The sequence below is a fragment of the Triticum aestivum genome, chromosome 5B (assembly GCF_018294505.1).
Source record: "Triticum aestivum cultivar Chinese Spring chromosome 5B, IWGSC CS RefSeq v2.1, whole genome shotgun sequence".
NCBI lineage: Eukaryota > Viridiplantae > Streptophyta > Magnoliopsida > Poales > Poaceae > Triticum > Triticum aestivum.
Genome location: NC_057807.1, coordinates 379,547,448 through 379,570,543, shown reverse-complemented (window position 1 = coordinate 379,570,543; position 23,096 = coordinate 379,547,448). Strand labels below are relative to the sequence as shown.

General features: G+C 45.3%; 1 protein-coding gene across 1 annotated transcript; it reads left to right on the top strand.

Moving 5' to 3' along the window:
* Positions 1-15,988: 15,988 nt before the first annotated feature.
* On the top strand, positions 15,989-18,285 carry LOC123111948 (uncharacterized). The gene has a single exon (XM_044532831.1). The coding sequence runs from the start codon at positions 16,241-16,243 to the stop codon at positions 17,789-17,791; it is 1,551 nt and encodes a 516-aa protein (XP_044388766.1). The 5' UTR covers positions 15,989-16,240; the 3' UTR covers positions 17,792-18,285.
* Positions 18,286-23,096: the final 4,811 nt, after the last annotated feature.

Genomic DNA, 23,096 nt, shown 5'->3' with positions numbered 1-23,096 from the left:
ATGTAACGAGTAAAGAGACTTGCCGGTAACGAGATTGAACTAGGTATTGGATACCGACGATCGAATCTCGGGCAAGTAACATACCGATGACAAAGGGAACAAAGTATGTTGTTATGTGGTTTGAAAGATAAAGATCTTCGTAGAATATGTAGGAGCCAATATGGGCATCCAGGTTCCACTATTGGTTATTGACCAAGAATAGTTCTAGGTCATCTCTACATAGTTCTCGAACCCGTAGGGTCCGCACGCTTAAGGTTTCGATGACAGTTTTATTATGAGTTTATGAGTTTTGATGTACCGAAGGAGTTCGGAGTCCCAGATGAGATCGGGGACATGACGAGGAGTCTCGAAATGGTCGAGACGTAAATATCGATATATTGGACGACTATATTCGGAGTTCGGAAAGGTTCCGAGTGATTCGGGTATTTTTCGGAGTACCGGAGAGTTACGGGAATTCGCCGGGGAGTATATGGGCCTTATTGGGCCATACGGGAATAGAGGAGAGAGGCCGAAAGGAAGGAGGCGCGCAGCCCCCCTCTAGTTCGAATTGGACAAGGGGTGCGGACCCTTTTTCCTTCCTCCTCTCCCCCTCTTTCCCCTTCTCCTACTCCAACAAGGAAGGAGGGAGTCCTACTCCCGGTGGGAGTAGGACTCCCCTGTTGGGGACCGTAGCAGAAATTCAAAATTTTCCTACGTGTCACCAAGATCTATCTATGGAGAAACCAGCAACGAGGGGAAGGAGAGTGCATCTACATACCCTTGTAGATCGCTAAGCGGAAGCGTTCAAGAGAACGGGGTTGAAGGAGTCGTACTCGTCGTGATCCAAATCACCGGAGATCCTAGTGCCGAACGGACGGCACCTCCGCGTTCAACACACGTACAACCCGATGACGTCTCCCACACCTTGATCCAGCAAGGAGAGAGGGAGGGGTTGAGGAAGACTCCATCCAGCAGCAGCACAACGGCGTGGTGGTGGTGGAGGAGCGTGGTAGTCCAGCAGGGCTTCGCCAAGCACCTACAGGAGAGGAGGAGGTGTCACGGGAGGGAGGGAGGCGCCAGGGCTTCAGGTTTGGATGACCTCCCTCCCCTCCACTATATATAGGGGCAAGGGAGAGGGGGGAGGCGCAGCCTTGCCCCTTCCTCCAAGGAAGGGGTGCGGCCAAGAGGGGGGGAGGAGTCCATCCTCCCCAAGGCACCTCGGAGGTGCCTTCCCCCTTGAGGACTCTTCCCTCCCCAAGTTTCCTTGGCGCATGGGCCTCTTGGGGCTGGTCCCCTTGGCCCATATAGGCCAAGGCGCACCCCCTACAGCCCATGTGGCCCCCCGGGGCAGGTGGACCCCCCGGTGGACCCCCGGACCCCTTTCGGCACTCCCGGTACAATACCGATAAAGTGCGAAACTTTTCCGGCGACCAAAAACAGGACTTCCCATATATAAATCTTTACCTCCGGACCATTCCGGAACTCCTCGTGACGTCCGGGATCTCATCCGGGACTCCGAACAACATTCGGTAACCACATACAAACTTCCTTTATAACCCTAGCGTCATCGAACCTTAAGTGTGTAGACCCTACGGGTTCGGGAGACATGTAGACATGACCGAGACGTTCGCCTGTCAATAAACAACAGCAGGATCTGGATACCCATGTTGGCTCCCACATGTTCCACGATGATCTCATCGGATGAACCATGATGTCAAGGACTCAATCGATCCCGTATACAACTCCCTTTGTCTAACGGTATTGTACTTGCCCGAGATTCGATCGTCGGTATACCGATACCTTGTTCAATCTCGTTACCGGCAAGTCTCTTTACTCGTTCCGTAACACATCATCCCGTGATCAACCCCTTGGTCACATTGTGCACATGATGATGATGTCCTACCGAGTGGGCCCAGATATACCTCTCCGTTTACACGGAGTAACAAATCCCAGTCTCGATTCGTGCCAACCCAACAGACACTTTCGGAGATACCTGTAATGCACCTTTATAGCCACCCAGTTACGTTGTGACGTTTGGTACACCCAAAGCATTCCTACGGTATCCAGGAGTTGCACAATCCCATGGTCTAAGGAAATGATACTTGACATTAGAAAAGCTTTAGCATACGAACTACGATCTTTGTGCTAGGCTTAGGATTGGGTCTTGTCCATCACATCATTCTCCTAGTGATGTGATCCCGTTATCAACGACATCCAATGTCCATGGTCAGGAAACCATAACCATCTATTGATCAACGAGCTAGTCAACTAGAGGCTTACTAGGGACATGGTGTTGTCTATGTATCCACACATGTATCTGAGTTTCCTATCAATACAATTCTAGCATGGATAATAAACGATTATCATGAACAAGGAAATATAATAATAACTAACTTATTATTGCCTCTAGGGCATATTTCCAACATCCCCTTGGCGCGCCCCTCCTAGGCCGGCCGCCCCCTCCCCCCTTGCTCCTTTATATACGGGGGCAGGGGGGCACCTCTAGGCACAACAACACAAGTTGATCTATGGATCGTTCCTTAGCCGTGTGCGGTGCCCCCCTCCACCATATTCCACCTCGGTCATATCGTCGCGGAGTTTAGGCGAAGCCCTGCGCCGGTAGAACATCATCATCGTCACCACGCCGTCGTGCTGACGGAACTCATCCCCGACGCTTTGCTGGATCGGAGCCCGGAGATCGTCATCGAGCTGAACGTGTGCTGAACTCGGAGGTGCCGTACGTTCGGTACTTGGATCGGTCGGATCGTGAAGACATACGACTACATCAACCGCGTTGTCATAACGCTTCCGCTTACGGTCTACGAGGGTACATGGACAATACTCTCCTCTCTCGTTGCTATGCCATCCCCATGATCTTGCGTGTGCGTAGGAAAAATTTTGAAATTACTATGAAGGAAATATGCCCTAGAGGCAATAATAAAGTTATTATTTATTTCCTCATATCATGATAAATGTTTATTATTCATGCTAGAATTGTATTAACCGGAAACATGATACATGTGTGAATACATAGACAAACATAACGTCACTAGTATGCCTCTACTTGACTAGCTCATTAATCAAACATGGTTATGTTTCCTAACCATAGGCATATGTTGTCATTTGATTAATGGAATCACATCATTAGGAGAATGATGTGATTGACATGACCCATTCCGTTAGCCTAGCACTTGATCGTTTAGTATATTGCTATTGCTTTCTTCATGACTTATACATGTTCCTATAACTATGAGATTATGCAACTCCCATTTACCGGAGGAACACTTTGGGTGCTACCAAACGTCACAACGTAACTGGGTGATTATAAAGGAGTACTACAGGTGTCTCCAATGGTACATGTTGGTTGGCGTATTTCGAGATTAGGTTTTGTCACTCCGATTGTCGGAGAGGTATCTCTGGGCCCTCTCGGTAATGCACATCACTATAAGCCTTGCAAGCAATGTAGCTAATGAGTTAGTTACGGAATGATGCATTACGTAACGAGTAAAGAGACTTGCCGGTAACGAGATTGAACTAGGTATTGGATACCGACGATCGAATCTCGGGCAAGTAACATACCAATGACAAAGGGAACAACGTATGTTGTTATGCTGTTTGACCGATAAAGATCTTCGTAGAATATGTAGGAGCCAATATGGGCATCCAGGTCCCGCTATTGGTTATTGACCGAGAATAGTTCTAGGTCATGTCTACATAGTTCTCGAACCCGTAGGGTCCGCACGCTTAACGTTATGATGACAGTTTTATTATGAGTTTATAAGTTTTGATGTACCGAAGTTTGTTAGGAGTCCCGGATGTGATCACGGACATGATGAGGAGTCTCGAAATGGTCGAGACATAAAGATTGATATATTAGAAGCCTATGTTTGGACATCGGAAGTGTTCCGGGTGAAATCGGCATTTTACCGGAGTACCGGGGGGTTACCAGAACCCTCCCGGGGGTTATTGGGCCTTCATGAGCCCTAAGGGAGAAGAGGAGAGGAGGCAAGAGGTGGGCTGCGCCCCCTCCCCTCCCTAGTCCGAATAGGACAAGGAGAGGGGGGCGGCGCCCCCCCTTTCCTTCCCCTCTTCCTCCTCCTTCCCCCTTCTCCTACTCCAACTAGGAAAGAAGGGAGTCCTACTCCCGGTGGGAGTAGGACTCCCCCTTGGCGCGCCCTCCTTGGCCGGCCGCCCCCTCCCCCTTGGCTCCTTTATATACGGGGGCAGGGGGCACCTAGGACACACAAGTTGATCTACGGATCGTTCCTTAGCCGTGTGCGGTGCCCCCCTCCACCATATTCCACCTCGGTCATATCGTCGCGGAGTTTAGGCGAAGCCATGCGCCGGTAGAACATCATCATCGTCACCACGCCGTCGTGCTGACGGAACTCATCCCTGACGCTTTGCTGGATCGGAGCCCGGAGATCGTCATTGAGCTGACCGTGTGCTAAACTCGGAGGTGCCGTACGTTCGGTACTTGGATCGGTCGAATCGTGAAGACGTACGACTACATCAACCGCGTTGTCATAACGCTTCCGCTTACGGTCTACGAGGGTACGTGGACAATACTCTCCTCTCTCGTTGCTATGCCATCACCATGATCTTGCGTGTGCGTAGGAATTTTTTTGAAATTACTACGTTCCCCAACAGTGGTATCAGAGCGAGGTTTTATGCGTAGATGTCATATGCACGAGTAGAACACAAGTGAGTTGGTTCAGCGGTATTGTTGGATGAAGCGGCCCCGGCCGACATTACGCGTACGCTTACGCGAGACTGGTTTTACCGCCGTGCTTTGCACACAGGTGACTAGCGGGTGTCTGTTTCTCCAACTTTAGTTGAACCCAGTGTGGCTACGCCCGGTCCTTGCGAAGGTTAAAACAACACTAACTTGACGAACTATCGTTGTGGTTTTGCTAAGCCCGTAGCAGCCACGTAAAATTTGCAACAATAAAGTAGAGGACGTCTAACTTGTTTTTGCAGGGCATGTTGTGATGTGATATGGTCAGGACATGATGCTATATTTTATTGTATGAGATGATCATGTTTTGTAACCGAAGTTATCGGCAACTGGCAGGAGCCATATGGTTGTCGCTTTATTGTATGAAATGTAAACTTAATTGCTTTACTTTATCACTAAGCGGTAGCGATAGTCGTAGAAGCAATAGATGGCGTAACGACAACGATGCTACGATGGAGATCAAGGTGTCACGCCGGTGACGATGGTGATCACGACTGTGCTTCGAAGATGGAGATCACAAGCACAAGATGATGATGGCCATATCATATCACTTATATTGATTGCATGTGATGTTTATCCTTCATGCATCTTATCTTGCTTTGATTGACGGTAGCATTTTAAGATGATCTCTCACTAAATTATCAAGAAGTGTTCTCCCTGAGTATGCACCGTTGTGAAAGTTCTTCATGCTGAGACACCACGTGATGATCGGGTGTGATAGGCTCTACGTTCAAATACAACGGGTGCAAAACAGTTGCACACGCGGAATACTCAGGTTAAACTTGACGAGCCTAGCATATACAGATATGGCCTCGGAACACGGAGACTGAAAGGTCGAACATGAATCATATAGTAGATATGATCAACATAGTGATGTTCACCATTGAAACTACTCCATCTCACGTGATGATCGGACATGGTTTAGTTGATTTGGATCACGTAATCACTTAGATGACTAGAGAGATGTCTGTCTAAGTGGGAGTTCTTAAGTAATATGATTAATTGAACTTAAATTTATCATGAACTTAGTACCTGATAGTATTTTGCTTGTCTATGTTTGTTGTAGATAGATGGCTCGTGCTGTTGTTCCGTTGAATTTTAATGCGTTCCTTGAGAAAGCAAAGTTGAAAGATGATGATAGCAATTACACGGACTGGGTCCGTAACCTGAGGATTATCCTCATTGCTGCACAGAAGAATTACGTCCTGGAAGCACCGCTGGGTGCCAGGCCTGCTGCTGATGCAACTGACGACGTTAAGAACGTCTGGCAGAGCAAAGCTGATGACTACTCGATAGTTCAGTGTGCCATGCTTTACGGCTTAGAACCGGGTCTTCAACGATGTTTTGAACGTCATGGAGCATATGAGATGTTCCAGGAGTTGAAGTTAATATTTCAAGCAAATGCCCGGATTGAGAGATATGAAGTCTCCAATAAGTTCTATAGCTGCAAGATGGAGGAGAATAGTTCTGTCAGTGAACACATACTCAAAATGTCTGGGTATAATAATCACTTGATTCAACTGGGAGTTAATCTTCCTGATGATAGTGTCATTGACAGAATTCTTCAATCACTGCCACCAAGCTACAAGAGCTTCGTGATGAACTATAATATGCAAGGGATGGACAAGACTATTCCCGAGCTCTTCGCAATGCTAAAAGCCGCGGAGGTAGAAATCAAGAAGGAGCATCAAGTGTTGATGGTTAACAAGACCACCAGTTTCAAGAAAAAGGGCAAAGGGAAGAAGAAGGGGAACTTCAAGAAGAACAGCAAACAAGTTGCTGCTCAAGAGAAGAAACCCAAGTCTGGACCTAAGCCTGAGACTGAGTGCTTCTACTGCAAGCAGACTGGACACTGGAAGCGGAACTGCCCCAAGTATTTGGCGGATAAGAAGGATGGCAAAGTGAACAAAGGTATATGTGATATACATGTTATTGATGTGTACCTTACTAATGCTCGCAGTAGTACCTGGGTATTTGATACTGGTTCTGTTGCTAATATTTGCAACTCGAAACAGGGACTACGGATTAAGCGAAGATTGGCTAAGGACGAGGTGACGATGCGCGTGGGAAATGGTTCCAAAGTCGATGTGATCGCGGTCGGCACGCTACCTCTACATCTACCATCGGGATTAGTTTTAGACCTAAATAATTGTTATTTGGTGCCAGCGTTGAGCATGAACATTATATCTGGATCTTGTTTGATGCGAGACGGTTATTCATTTAAATCAGAGAATAATGGTTGTTCTATTTATATGAGTAATATCTTTTATGGTCATGCACCCTTGAAGAGTGGTCTATTTTTATTAAATCTCGATAGTAGTGATACACATATTCATAGTGTTGAAACCAAAAGATGCAGAGTTGATAATGATAGTGCAACTTATTTGTGGCACTGCCGTTTAGGTCATATCGGTATAAAGCGCATGAAGAAACTCCATACTGATGGACTTTTGGAATCACTTGATTATGAATCACTTGGTACTTGCGAACCGTGCCTCATGGGCAAGATGACTAAAACGCCGTTCTCCGGAACTATGGAGCGAGCAACTGATTTGTTGGAAATCATACATACTGATGTTTGTGGTCCAATGAATGTTGAGGCTCGCGGCGGGTATCGTTATTTTCTCACCTTCACAGATGATTTGAGCAGATATGGGTATATCTACTTAATGAAACACAAGTCTGAAACATTTGAAAAGTTCAAAGAATTTCAGAGTGAAGTGGAAAATCATCGTAACAAGAAAATAAAGTTTCTACGATCTGATCGTGGAGGAGAATATTTGAGTTACGAGTTTGGTTACACTTGAAACAATGCGGAATAGTTTCGCAACTCACGCCACCCGGAACACCACAACGAAATGGTGTGTCCGAACGTCGTAATCGTACTTTACTAGATATGGTGCGATCTATGATGTCTCTTACTGATTTACCGCTATCGTTTTGGGGTTATGCTTTAGAGACGGCCGCATTCACGTTGAATAGGGCACCATCAAAATCCGTTGAGACGACGCCTTATGAACTGTGGTTTGGCAAGAAACCAAAGTTGTCGTTTCTTAAAGTTTGGGGCTGCGATGCTTATGTGAAGAAACTTCAACCAGATAAGCTCGAACCTAAATCGGAGAAATGTGTCTTCATAGGATACCCAAAAGAGACTATTGGGTACACCTTCTATCACAGATCTGAGGGCAAGATTTTCGTTGCTAAAATCGGATCCTTTCTAGAGAAGGAGTTTCTCTCGAAAGAAGTGAGTGGGAGGAAAGTAGAACTTGATGAGGTAACTGTACCTGCTCCCTTATTGGAAAGTAGTTCATCACAAGAACCGGTTCCTGTGACAACTACACCAATTAGTGAGGAAGCTAATGATATTGATCATGAAACTTCAGATCAAGTTTCTACTGAACCTCGTAGGTCTACCAGAGTAAGATCCGCACCAGAGTGGTACGGTAATCCTATTCTGGAAGTCATGTTACTTGACCATGATGAACCTACGAACTATGAGGAAGCGATGATGAGCCCAGATTCCGCAAAATGGCTAGAGGCCATGAAATCTGAGATGGGATCCATGTATGAGAACAAAGTATGGACTTTGGTTGACTTGCCCGATGATCGGCAAGCCATTGAGAATAAATGGATCTTTAAGAAGAAGACTGACGCTGATGGTAATGTAACTGTCTATAAAGCTTGACTTGTTACAAAAGGTTTTCGACAAGTTCAAGGGGTTGACTACAATGAGACTTTCTCACCCGTAGCGATGCTTAAGTCTGTCCGAATCATGTTAGCAATTGCCGCATTTTATGATTATGAAATTTGGCAAATGGATGTCAAAACTGCATTCTTGAATGGATTTCTGGAAAAAGAGTTGTATATGATGCAACCAGAAGGTTTTGTTGATCCAAAAGGTGCTAACAAAGTATGCAAGCTCCAGCGATCCATCTATGGACTGGTGCAAGCATCTCGGAGTTGGAATAAACGCTTTGATAGTGTGATCAAAGCATATGGTTTTATATAGACTTTTGGAGAAGCTTGTATTTACAAGAAAGTGAGTGGGAGCTCTGTAGCATTTCTGATATTATATGTAGATGACATATTATTAATTGGAAATGATATAGAATTTCTGGATAGCATAAAGGGATACTTGAATAAAAGTTTTTCAATGAAAGACCTCGGTGAAGCTGCTTACATATTGGGCATCAAGATTTATAGAGATAGATCAAGACGCTTAATTGGACTTACACAAAGCACATACCTTGATAAAGTTTTGAAAAAGTTCAAAATGGATCAGGCAAAGAAAGGGTTCTTGCCCGTGCTACAAGGTGTGAAGTTGAGTCAGACTCAATGCCCGACCACAGCAGAAGATAGAGAGAAAATGAAAGATGTTCCCTATGCTTCAGCCATAGGCTCTATCATGTATGCAATGCTGTGTACCAGACCTGATGTGTGCTTAGCAATAAGCTTGGCAGGAAGGTACCAAAGTAATCCAGGAGTGGATCACTAGACATCGGTCAAGAACATCCTGAAATACCTGAAAAGGACTAAGGATATGTTTCTCGTATATGGAGGTGACAAAGAGCTAGTCGTAAATGGTTACGTCGATGCAAGCTTTGACACTGATCCGGACGATTCTAAATCGCAAACCGGATACGTGTTTTTATTAAACGGTGGAGCTGTAAGTAGGTGCAGTTCTAAACAAAGCGTCGTGGCGGGATCTACATGTGAAGCGGAGTACATAGCTGCTTCAGAAGCAGCAAATGAAGGAGTCTGGATGAAGGAGTTCATTTCCGATCTAGGTGTCATACCTAGTGCATCGGGACCAATGAAGATCTTCTGTGACAATACTGGTGCAATTGCCTTGGCAAAGGAATCCAGATTTCACAAGAGGACCAAGCACATCAAGAGACGCTTCAATTCCATCCGGGACCAAGTCCAGGTGGGAGACATAGAGATTTGCAAGATACATACGGATCTGAATATTGCAGACCCATTAACTAAGTCTCTCTCACGAGCAAAACATGATCAGCACCAAGACTCCATGGGTGTTAGAATCATTACTGTGTAATCTAGATTATTGACTCTAGTGCAAGTGGGAGACTGAAGGAAATATACCCTAGAGGCAATAATAAAGTTATTATTTATTTCCTCATATCATGATAAATGTTTATTATTCATGCTAGAATTGTATTAACCGGAAACATGATACATGTGTGAATACATAGACAAACATAACGTCACTAGTATGCCTCTACTTGACTAGCTCATTAATCAAAGATGGTTATGTTTCCTAACCATAGGCATGTGTTGTCATTTGATTAATGGGATCACATCATTAGGAGAATGATGTGATTGACATGACCCATTCCGTTAGCCTAGCACTTGATCGTTTAGTATATTGCTATTGCTTCTTCATGACTTATACATGTTCCTGTAACTATGAGATTATGCAACTCCCATTTACCGGAGGAACACTTTGGGTGCTACCAAACGTCACAACGTAACTGGGTGATTATAAAGGAGTACTACAGGTGTCTCCAATGGTACATGTTGGGTTGGCGTATTTCGAGATTAGGTTTTGTCACTCCGATTGTCGGAGAGGTATCTCTGGGCCCTCTCGGTAATGCACATCACTATAAGCCTTGCAAGCAATGTAGCTAATGAGTTAGTTACGGAATGATGCATTACGTAACGAGTAAAGAGACTTGCCGGTAACGAGATTGAACTAGGTATTGGATACCGACGATCGAATCTCGGGCAAGTAACATACCGATGACAAAGGGAACAACGTATGTTGTTATGCGGTTTGACCGATAAAGATCTTCGTAGAATATGTAGGAGCCAATATGGGCATCCAGGTCCCGCTATTGGTTATTGACCGAGAATAGTTCTAGGTCATGTCTACATAGTTCTCGAACCCGTAGGGTCCGCACGCTTAACGTTACGATGGCAGTTTTATTATGAGTTTATAAGTTTTGATGTACCGAAGTTTGTTCGGAGTTCCGGATGTGATCACGGACATGACGAGGAGTCTCAAAATGGTCGATACATAAAGATTGATATATTAGAAGCCTATGTTTGGACATCGGAAGTGTTCCGGGTGAAATCGGCATTTTACCGGAGTACCGGGGGGTTACCGGAACCCTCCCGGGGGTTATTGGGCCTTCATGGGCCCTAAGGGAGAAGAGGAGAGGAGGCAAGAGGTGGGATGCACCCCCTCCCCTCCCTAGTCCGAATAGGACAAGGAGAGGGGGGCGGCGCCCCCCCTTTCCTTCCCCTCTTCCTCCTCCTTCCCCCTTCTCCTACTCCAACTAGGAAAGAAGGGAGTCCTACTCCCGGTGGGAGTAGGACTCCCCCTTGGCGCGCCCTCCTTGGCCGGCCGCCCCCTCCCCCTTGGCTCCTTTATATACGGGGGCAGGGGGCACCCTAGGACACACAAGTTGATCTACGGATCGTTCCTTAGCCCTGTGCGGTGCCCCCCTCCACCATATTCCACCTTGGTCATATCATCGCGGAGTTTAGGCGAATCCCTGCGCCGGTAGAACGTCATCATCGTCACCACGCCGTTGTGCTGACGGAACTCATCCCTGACGCTTTGCTGGATCGGAGCCCGGAGATCGTCATCGAGCTGAACGTGTGCTGAACTCGGAGGTGCCGTACGTTCGGTACTTGGATCGGTCGGATCGTGAAGACGTACGACTACATCAACCGCGTTGTCATAACGCTTCCGCTTACGGTCTACGAGGGTACGTGGACAATACTTTCCTCTCTCGTTGCTATGCCATCACCATGATCTTGCGTGTGCGTAGGAATTTTTTTGAAATTACTACGTTCCCCAACAAACACTACAAAGGCAAACTTAATTACCATGACTTGCGGAGAATGAACCATCTTATAACATGAATGCTTGGTTTATACCATCATAGATTTATGCTTGTATTGTGATAACACATAACTGTGGAGGGAAATATAAGGATAAATAATAAGGAAAAACCAGCTCAAATCGCAACAGTTAGTATTTTGTTCAGTTTGACATGAATATCAACAAGAGGAGAAAAGATAACATATGGTACACAAAGAACAAATTATTAGAGTAACCAACATATGGTACACAAAGAACAAATTATTAGAGTAACCAGCTTCAAAATATATATGCACGAACACACTACTTTTAAAATATACACATCGTCATACATATGATGTTCAGACTTCAAACATTCATAATATCGAAGATATAAGACTTCAAAGTAACACTCAACATATCAAAAGGAACTAAACAGTCCATGTGGAAGATATAATGATTCGTCAGTGAATGCACACCCTTGTGCCATATAAAGTTCACACATTTCCAGCCCACACAAACAAAAAAGAAGGCTTTGAAAAACAAAGCAACCATTTGGGGGTGCTGCTTACCCCAGGAGCCGTTGAGCTCTCGAACATGGATGCCCTGGTCGTCGTCCTCATCCACGGAGGGTGCCTGCAGCTCCGATATATCAAACAAACAAGTAAGTAATCTGGAGGTGACAGTAGAGAGAGAAAATAACCTGTCACATGATATGAGACAATAATATAATCTTACAATAATGAGCAGTAGCTAATTAGACTCAATCCAGCACAGAAGCACATCAAGCACTGACTAAATAACTCACACATAGCCATGAAACAGAGAATATGGTACTACCTACCTAGAGCAGCACAAGGGAAACAGAGGGAGCCAGAGGTAGGAGATGGCCTCACTCACCAGAGAGGGAGGTTGTGGTCGATGCTGATGCACAAACAGAACCACCATCGCCGGGGTCGGGCGTGGGATCCTTCCTTCCTGGTCGTCGTCATCTTGGTCCTTGTGGATGGTGTCCATGGATTGGAAGTGGGGAGACTTGAGAATCCCCTCCCTTGAGATGGCTTACCATTGCCTGTCGATGTTCGTCCATGGAGAAGAGAAGACTCCTGAGCACACACACACAAAAGATAAGAGAAGGAGGTTGTAATTATACCACATCCTATCTATTTTGAAGTTGTAATGCAAACAGAGGTTGTACGAAACAAAACCTACAGGAATAAAAAGGAGATACCTGATTAACATGGCTTGTGAAGGATCTTGGGTCTCTATGATGGAGTGAATGTGTCATAAATCCAATAATCTGTACTGGACGACACCTCCTTACCATTACCAAGAATACCTGCCAAGGGTGAATTTCATGAGCATAGAACATTGCCATGATTTAAACTTGCAGATCGGTAAATGTTGACTTGCGCATGGTAGGAACCAAATTAAATCTAGCAATAACTATATCTTGCATTAGCAAGTCACATGACCAGGTAATATATAGTACACCGACAACATGAAACATGTGGTAGTGCTGGCCTTGAAGATTATCGATAGACTGCTCTCTAGATAGAATCAGTGGGAGAAAGAGAGAGTACATTGCACAGTGGCAGTATAAAACATGATTATTAGAATGAAGAAATTAGAAACGTGACCGCTTCTAGACAAAGGTATATTCTACACTAAGAACATACATCTACACTAAGAACACACAATTGCACAAAGAGGAATTAAGCATCCGTTACTCCAGTAATTATCCCCAATACCAACACTGTAGTTAGCTGTGTATAGGTAGAGATGAGTAGGTTAGAAGGAAGAATCTGTGATGTAAATGGAAAATGTCTATAGTGTACGACCTATTGTCACACCCAATTAATTAAACAATATAAATAATTGAAGTAGCGAGTTCCTGCAAAGTACAGACAAACAAATTAGATGTAAATAGTGTTCAATCAGAGATGCTCCAAGGTAAAATATGACAATTTCCTCTGGCAAAAAACAAAAGTAAATTCAATAGGAAATTCTAAACCTCGCAGGTTTGAAAGCCAAGCTCATTTGAAAACCAAGGTGGGAATGAGCGCTAATCTTGATCCTGCAACCCAATACCTAAGTACCTGCATAAGCGTACATGAACCCCAACACAAGCTTGTCACTATAATCACCGCTTCTGTGTTAAAAAAGAAAAAAGAAGAAGAATGCAGGGCACAAAAGGGAATGCTCTAGTTCTATAGAAGCGACACGACCACGATGGATTCAACAGATGATGTCAATGGTTAACACACTGAACTGAAATGTACCATCACTTCCATATAATTGAGGATTTAAAGATTAGACTGCAAGTACACAACATATAAAGATTTAACTTTTTCCCAAAATATTATATGGATTTATCAGTCAATCCACAAGAAGGGTGGCTTTAAACCATAATATTCTTATTTTATTCTCCATAATAAATCCATTCAAGAAATTTATTTTGTACCATTGATCAAGTACTTCCGGTAAGGAACCATACACGGTGGTTCAGTCTGGCGCATACCACAGTTGGACCTAATTGACGCTCTTCCACTTCTCCGCTACCGTCGTGTTTGTCAAACAAACAAAACGCAAAATCAATATGTCATTCATTTAATTAAACTAATCAGAAAACATAGCTTTTGTCTATGGACGATTTGGTTCACCTCTTCTCATATCTACTATACTGTAAATGGTAAGCAATTAAGAATGAAACTGAATACTTCATCCAATGGTTAATCCAGCTACCATGCCTAGCTATGCTGATGGTGATCAAGTTCAGAACCCTCATCATCTCCTAGAAGCAGAAAAAATAATCAAAGAGACGCTATATGCACAGAAGTTTTGGCAAGATAAAAGTTTCAGGCCTAAATATGCTTCTCTCAATCTTTGTTTTTTTTCTGAAAATCTGCATTTTACATTGAATGACATTCATGAACACGCAGATAGCATCGCCCCATTGATGCGCTAGACTACAACTCACACACACAAGGGTTGTCGAGAAGTTCAGAAGAACGAAAAAAAGGGAGGACAAGAAGGGCCACATGCGGTGGAAACATACAGGCTCCACAAATAAACAGGGAAGCATGGCCTTAGATACTACACGTAAGACTACAGTTGTATCTGAAGATACAGAGACTGGTTCATAATGTATAAGAGGATTCATGAACGACAGACCTTGTTGAATTCCTTGGACAGCCAAAGCGCAGCCCCCCTTCTCGAACAGCGCACATCCTAGCAAATAGTGTCCCCGCATCAGTAACAGAAGCAAGAACAAATGAAGCTCTGAAACCTCTGCACATTTTACAAATATACGACCCAATTCCTCATACATGAACCAATTAATGGTGGCATCAACTGAAAAATGAGGAATAATAATCCGTGTCAGTCACCCTGATGGAGGTGTCGTCGAGCGCGAGCGCCCTCCTGCTGTCCTCCTCGACCCTGGCCCAGTCCTTGCGACGGAAGTGGCAGAGGCCCTGGTTCACCCAGTAGACGACGACGCAGGGGCTGAGCGCAATTGCCTGGAAACCAACAAACGAGCCAATCAACCAATCAACCAATCAATCAATCGCCTGGGATTCCACGGATCGAGCCGTCGACCAGGAAGAAGGGGATTGGGGCAGGAAGGAGGAGGTTTTGGGGGGTGCGTGCTCGCATCGGTGTAGCAGTCGATGGCTGCGCCGAGGCAGGCCGTGCGGAAGCACGCGTCGACACAAAGAAGGCAGTGGACGGAGGAAGTATCCCTGCGTCGAGGGAACCACACCGGGGAGCTCCTGTTCGTCGGGCTGCGCGGTGGCTGCAGGGGCCCCCTCCTGCCGGCGACAGAGGCGGCACGGCCGCCTCGGCCTCCGCGAGCGCGAGCAGGCCGAGGAGGAAGCCCGCCAGGAACCCCGCGACAACCACCCGGGCTGAGCTCCCAGCGGCGAAGGAGACGACGACGGGGGGCAGGGAGGCGAGCACGGGTTAGGGTTTGGATGGAGAGCATAGCAGCGGTGGCTGCGGTAGAGAAGGGGAGAGGGGCGCGACGGGGATAATTGGCTAGGGTTCTCACCCAATCGGGGACCTCCTCGCTCCTATGCCAAACACAGCCACCCACACGACGCCACGCACGGGCACGCACGCGAAATCTCGCAAATGCCCTTTGCGGGGTGGCAAAACTACTGGCGGTGGCACGATATTTTGACCGCAAAAGACTTACACAGGGCGCCTCCCTAGCCACAACCGGTGACAGCCACGGCCCACACGCGTGGGGTCCCAGCGAGCCTCGGTCGAATGGACGGAGCGAGCGACACCGCGAGCCAGATGGGATCAACCATGCTACAGGGATGCTACAGTGGGGCAGGATTCGATCGGACGGACGAGGTCTTCCAGCGGCTCGATCGGCCGGCCGGAACTCCATCAAGCAAAAAGATCGGACGGCCAAGAAGCCCAAATCGCTGAGAACGCTCAGGTTTCCAGTGGTCTCGTTTTTCTGGATTCCAGCCCCCGCACACCCCAGATCCCACCCTCCTTTTTGCCGGCGGCGCTCCGTCCCCAGATCCCACCCTCCTTCTTCTTCTTCTTGCCGGCGGCGCTCCGTCCTCAGATCCCACCCTCCTTCTTGCCGGCGGCGCTCCATCCCCGAAGGACCTGTTTCTACTCCGTTTCCTGGTCGCCGCTACTCGATTCGTGGCGCAGGTGGAGGTAGCTCACTCATGGCCAGGACCGCGATGGGTCGCCGGCGGCGTCCGGACCGGATCAGCGCCCTCTCCGACGATCTCCTCCTTTTGGTCCTGCGCCGCCTCGACATCCGGACGGCGGTCGGCACCACGGCGCTCTCCAGGCGCTGGGCTTGCCTCCGCGGCGAGCTCCCCATCCTCGACTTGAGTGTCGACGCGATGCTCCCGCCGCGCTACCACCGCTGGGTCCAGCTCCACGGCGTCGTCGGGAAAGGTGGTGGTTTCCAGTACGACCTGCGTCAAGTGTCAAGAGAGCTGATGCCCAACATCAGGAGGTACGAGCATCGCGCCATGCGCGCTTTGACCAGGTCCGTCCAGAGCTTCTTGGACGCTGGAACCGCCGGCCGCCGGAGGAGGATCAGTAGGCTGAGGCTCGAGTTCTTCGTCACCCCACAAAGCACCGAATGCATGAATCGGCTTATAGTCGAGGCCATGGATGCTTGTGGGGTGGATGACCTCCAAGTTGTTGCTAAGCCAATTTTCTGGCGACGAGGCGCAGTCCACACCTTCGCCAGCCATGGCCTCTGCAAGGAGCCCAGTGCGTCACGCCTGCAAAGCCTCAAGCTTGGTGGCTGCATGATCCCGCCGCTGCACGAGTACGGTGCGCTCACTAGGCTCGTCCTGCAGGACATACCTAAATCGACGCCCGTGGCAACCTACCAGGGGGTCTTCATCTCTTGCCAGCAGCTGCAGGTGCTGCATCTCATCTCCTGCCGGTGCAGCGGCGGGGTGATATTCGTGGACGCCCCCATGTCAAAAATCAAGGAGCTCGTTGTGGATGACTGCAGATTCACACAGTTACGTCTAAGGGCTCTGCCCAATCTCGAGAGCCTAGCCTCCCTCTCCCTGGGACCTACGGTGTTCCTCGAGTCCGCCTCCTTCCCTTGTCTCAGAAAATTTAACCTCACCTCATGCCTCGGCGTGACAATGCAAGGATTTCGCGAATACCTGAAGCGACACTGGAAGATAGACCATGAGTCGCTTCTCGAAAACATGCCAGAAATATCGAGTCTGATTGTCAGGATCAGTGGACCTTACAGATGGATCGTGCCGTCCCCGTCGACGACGATGTTGTTGCCTAACCTGAGGCGGTTGCTGGTCGCCGACGTGCCTTCGTCCTGGGACGTCTCATGGCCCCGCCTCCTGCTTGAGACGGCGCCTTCCCTGGAGGTCCTCCACCTTCACATTGCCGCCACTTGCACAGAAGATGAGCCCAGTGACAACATACGCTGGAAACCAACCACGCTTCTCCGTCACCAGCACCTGGAAGAGTTTGTGATGGTTGGTTACGAGGGAACAGAGAGGCAGATTTACCTTGTCAAGTTTGTAGTGGGAGTATGCACATTGTTGCGCCAGGTCTCCATCTTCAAGAACGGGCATGCTCGCAACAAGGGGCACTGGGACTGGGAGTTGGTGACGCAGCAACATTCCTGGACTGACCAGGAGAAGGACAACACACTGAAGCACATCATGGATGGGGTTTCTCCTTTGTCACCTGCTGCTCCGGTTAAACTAGTTTTTGGCTGAGTTTTCTCATGTTTGTGCTTGACCTGCAACCATCTAGTTTTCTCCGGTGCAAGTTGCTTATAGAATGTTGTATTTCATATTACTGCACAACTCCCTGAGATATTCGATAGGACAACATTATCCATGCAGATTCTAGAGTGGAGCTTTGGTTCCTATGAGAGTAAGAGCGTTTTATTCATTCTTTCTTTTAAAATTGTTATTCAGCGTATGATTGTAATGGTGTGTTTTATTTATTCAACGTCTTTTGCATGGGTGGTCTCCCCTCTTGTGGGGATGATTGTAGCTAACTCATTTGTAAGTTGTTGGTTCCCGTATATTATCGTATAAGTAACAGGGATGATTGTAGCTAAATCATTTGTAAGTTGTTAGCCCCATATATATTTTAGTATATGAGTAATAGTGATGGGAGAGTGAACTTACCACCAACTCCAAACTTTGTAAGTAGGATTCTTTCGATGTAATTAATTTCTTGCAGTCAAATATTGTGCTTCTTACTTATGGTTTTTCTGTGCTAAGTAGCGCGTTGTATGCATTATCCATTCACAAGCTATGTACCTCTGCTCCGCAGCTCAGCTCTTATGTGCCTTTCGAGTTTGTCTTGACTCTTTCTTTTACTTTATTTTCAAATCGATATTTATTTGTGTAGCAAATTTGGTCTATAAGTGTAAGGTTTGTCATATGATTTCTTTTATTAATGCACAGCTGATTACCATACAAAGTCTTCTCATCGCATCCATTTTTTTGAGGCTTTCACCAACACTATTAGTATTTTCTATCATTTCAAACACTGTAGCATCAGATCGAATACTTTGTGTTTAGATATTTCTATTGCAATTCCCTTCTTTCAGGTCCTATTCTCTCACTGTACTCTCTACCCTATGCCTCCAAGCTCTTTCATGAGGCCTTAACATTTCCCTGCCTCCTGAAGCCTGTGCACTGTCCAGGAGGCCTGTGCCATGCTTCGGGTCCATAACCACCTCACTGTCCCTACACGGAAAGTTGGAAACTGCACTGGTGGTGATCCACAACTGGCTCCTGTCCCAGGGACGTGTTCATGGTGTTCACTGAGATGCCAGTGCCCAGAGCACTCTGCCTCAGTTCTGTGCTTGCTGCATCTCGTAAGTGTAATTTATAATTCCGTGTTTTTTTTTGGATTAAGCGGTCCAGTTATATGTTTTTGTCAAGCTATTTGACTTCCCTATGTTTAGCGCCTTCTAATCATCTAACAGTTCTACGAGACAAGGAGCAATGTTATATAGGGCTACATTATCCATACAGATTCTTCGTTTTCAATTGGTATTTGGACCATGATGTGTGAGCAGTAGATGATGAAACAAGGGGAAGAGAGTAACAGTATATAGTAAAAAGTTTGTGAGGAATAAGAGAAACTGTTTCAGTATAAGCACCTACCTAATAGTATTGCACTCCTGTTGCATGCACTTACAACACTCGACAGCTTTATTTTCGAGTGTGTTTCTTGTGTTCATCTTTTGTTCTCCTTTATATTTGTCCGTTGGACCTCCCTTAATACATGACATCCACTAGTCTTCCACATTTCTAACGCTATTGACAACACTCTTTTGGGATAAAGTAATTGGAGTCATGGACATGGATTTGATGTCTGATTAAAAATAGTAATTGGAGACATGAACATGGATTTGATGTCTGGTTCAAACTAGTAATCGAAGTCATGAACATGGATTTGATGTCCGGTTCAAACTAGTCTTCAAGAAGAAGCTATCTGTTTCTACTGTTGCTGATTAGAATGACGAACCTATTGTGGATATTATTAAGTCAGCTGCCAAATCTGAAGAGAGCAACCTTTCGTTATTGAATAAGAAAGATCGATTTGTTCGCTCAGAAGGTTGTATTGGTTTTCACTAATCTTTATCAATTTTCGTTATACATGGGCATTGCCTTTCTCCATATATGAGAGTGTGTTCTGCAGCTTTTTTCTGCTTATGTCACTCCACTTTGGTCAACATTTGGATGAGAACATGTTGCTGAATCAGCAGGCCGTGTTACACCTGTATTGTGTTGTGCAGGCAAGATAACTCAATTCCTGATCAAGGTGTTTATTTCTTTTATCTTCTTAGTTATCTAGCTATGGTTCTCAACTTGTAAGTTCTTAGTACGAAAAAAATGCTGCCCTTGATTATATCAAATGTCATTTGAATCTATCATTTATCACTGCTTCGTTTTGAAATTCCTGCCGAACGCATAAATCTATGGGATATGGTATAACATTATTATGATCCACTTGAAAATTCGAAAATATGTAGTCCTATGCTCTCCCAGTTGAAACTCTTACTTTGGTCTTAAATATATGTTGGCTGTTGGGTTACCATTTTCTAAAGAAATGTTGGGTCACCATTCGCTAAGAGGTAGTTGTTCTTTGGAAGGTTAGTTTCAATAATGTTGAAGCTGGATCATAAGTTCTTGTCAACCAACTGTGGTATCTTGAAGACCTTGGTTAGGCTGCAACACATCTTCGGTTGGAAACTGACATGTTGGATATTCATGTATGTTCCCATCTTATTCTACTGGGCATATTGCATATAGGGCTTGATTAGTTAACTTGTAGCGCTATGATTGTTTTCAATATTTTACACTTTTCCTAAATAACAGCTAGCTGTTTTCAGATTGGTGCGCAATCACTTTTCTGTCCATCCAATCTCATTCCTGCACGCTCTCAGCTCTCTCTCAGCGAGTCCTTTCTCATTTTCCTGGCTCGTGTTGGGCCAAGTCAACGAGCCTTTTGAGTCTTTTTTTTTCAAATTTCATTTCAGATGAACAGCCGCTGTGTCTCTTTCGCTCTGGCTCGGGAGAGGAGGGGGAACAGGCTGAGAATATAATTATCTTTTGTTTAGATATGGTTGATGCTATCAAATTTCATTTCATTTTAGATCAAGTTGACTGACTTAAAATCTTTAATGTGATCCTTGTTCATATAATTATGTTTAATTGTGTCCATTAAGTCCACCTACCTAGATGCATTTGGTATAGAGCTGTCAATAATCTACCTTCGATTAGACACTTCGATTTCTACTACTCCCAACTGCTTTTAGACCTATGAACTTCTCTTTGAATATAGATTTTTCTACAACCTTGAGGCTTATTTACTCATTACTTTGGTGTTGTAGTTATACCCTTGCATAGTAAATGTGCACGTTCTCAATGGTAAATGAAGGTTTCTCACATACTGCCAGAAAAATGATGATGTTTGTGAATAATGAAGGGATGTATTACTCTGTACTTTATGTACCTGAAACTAGAATGAGTTGTACTTCCAGTTGGAGGATTAGTTGATTTTGGTACTTCCTTATGCCTTTGTGACTAGTTATACTGCTTGCATTTAATCGTTATTAAATATTGTGTCGTAACTTTAATTTTCAGAAAATATACATACCTATACTTATGCTTTCTTTTAATAGGCTGCTGTTGCCCTTGCTGTTGTGGCAATTCCAGAAGGTCTCCCAGCTGTAGTAACAACGTGAGTTTCCTTACAATAATTTATAGATTTCCAGTAGTGCCAAGCGAAGCATTTTATTGGATTCAGTTGATATATCAGTATAAAGTGTCTGATTTCAATCAGTTAATGTAGGGGTATAATTAATATTTCCAAATTTATGATTTTTTGTTATGTTATGATGTTTCTTTCAGTCAGTTAGTTAAAGTAATGCAGGAGATTGAGTCATATTAAAATGGGAAGTGCTAGTTCGGAAGTTTGAAAGAGTGTATGGAACGCCTCGTAAATCATGTTTAAACAATTGCGGAGTAGCTAAGCATTGGGGTTTTATACATTGTAACACAACGAGATCGCTTTGTCTCTATTAGGCAGGTACCGAACTTCATTTCCTTGTGTATGTTGTGAACAATTTCTACTGCTTGCCACAAAATTAGTCATTTCTACCCGACTGACTTTGGGAGGGAAAGAATCGGTTATGTGCAGCTGTGTCAGCCATGACTCTGTTTAAGAACCTAGAAACATGATACTGTGCATTATCAATCCTATACTGATGTTCTAAGTTTTTTGTTCATTTTATGCTCAAGTTTAGTGGTCTGAGTTGTTCCTTCTTGAAGTGAATATAACATATCATTGATCCTTTTTTGCTTCTATTTGCTTAGCTCTTGCAACCAAGAGAATGGCTGGCTTGAATGCAATTGTCAGGTCTTTGCCCTCTGTGTAGACACGACAGTTATTTGCAGTGACAAAACTGGTACTCTTACGACAAACATGATGTCTGTGTCCAAGGTGAATATTCCAGTTTATAGCGCCATTTATCATTTAGGTGGCCTTTTTCATTTTATTTTCCTTTTTGAAAGAATAAGCACGCGGTGGGATTTAACTAAAATACAATACGCATTTGAGATGATAGTCTTTTTTTACACTGAAGATTATAGTCTTTTTTTTTACATTGAAGATTAAAGTCTGTTACACTTGGCCAATATAGTATGTTCACACATAACTAAGAAGTATTTTTAATATCCTAGGTATGTAGTTGGTCTTTGTGCCATTGCAGGCACGTCAGCTGGGTGTGCCCATCCGACCAGGGTTGAGCGTTGCATGACCGGCCTTGCGAGTCGGTTGTGCTCAAGTTACAGTTTGAGGATTGTGCCAATTGGCGCAGAGACCAACCGCGGACCAGAAATTAAGTGACTATTTGAAACTGTAGCCAGGAAGTTAAGCAACACTATGGGCAACACTATGTTCGTTCTATAAATAATCCACAAGCCATTGGCGCAAAGACCAATTGTAACAAGAAAGGTAAGGAGACTATGGGCAGCATGGACTTGGGCATGGGGAATTCAGAGTTGGGCATGGAGTACTTGGACTTGACTAAGGTATGGAGAACTCAGACTTGGACATGATGAACTTGGACTCGAGCATGTAGGACTCAGAAACAAAGTTAGGGCACTTGGACCCGGGCATGGGGAACTCAGGCTCGGATGATGAGAACTCGAACATGTAGGACTTGGACTTCGGCATAGGGTACTTGGACTCGAGCATCGGGAACTCAAAATCAGACATAGGGAACTCAGACTCCAACATGGGGAACTCGGTCTCGGACATAGGGTACTCAAAGTCTGGTATGGGAACCAGGACTCGGATACAGACGTAGGAAAACCAGACTCGGGCGTGGGGAACATGGACCCATAATCGGGTATAGAGAACTTGGGCGCGCGCAAGGAGAATTTGGACTCGGGCACGGGGAAGTCGAACTCGGACTCATGTATGGAGAACTCAAACTCTGGATTTGGGATGTGGGTCCATTTTTGTAGCGTTGCCCGGACTTTGACTCTT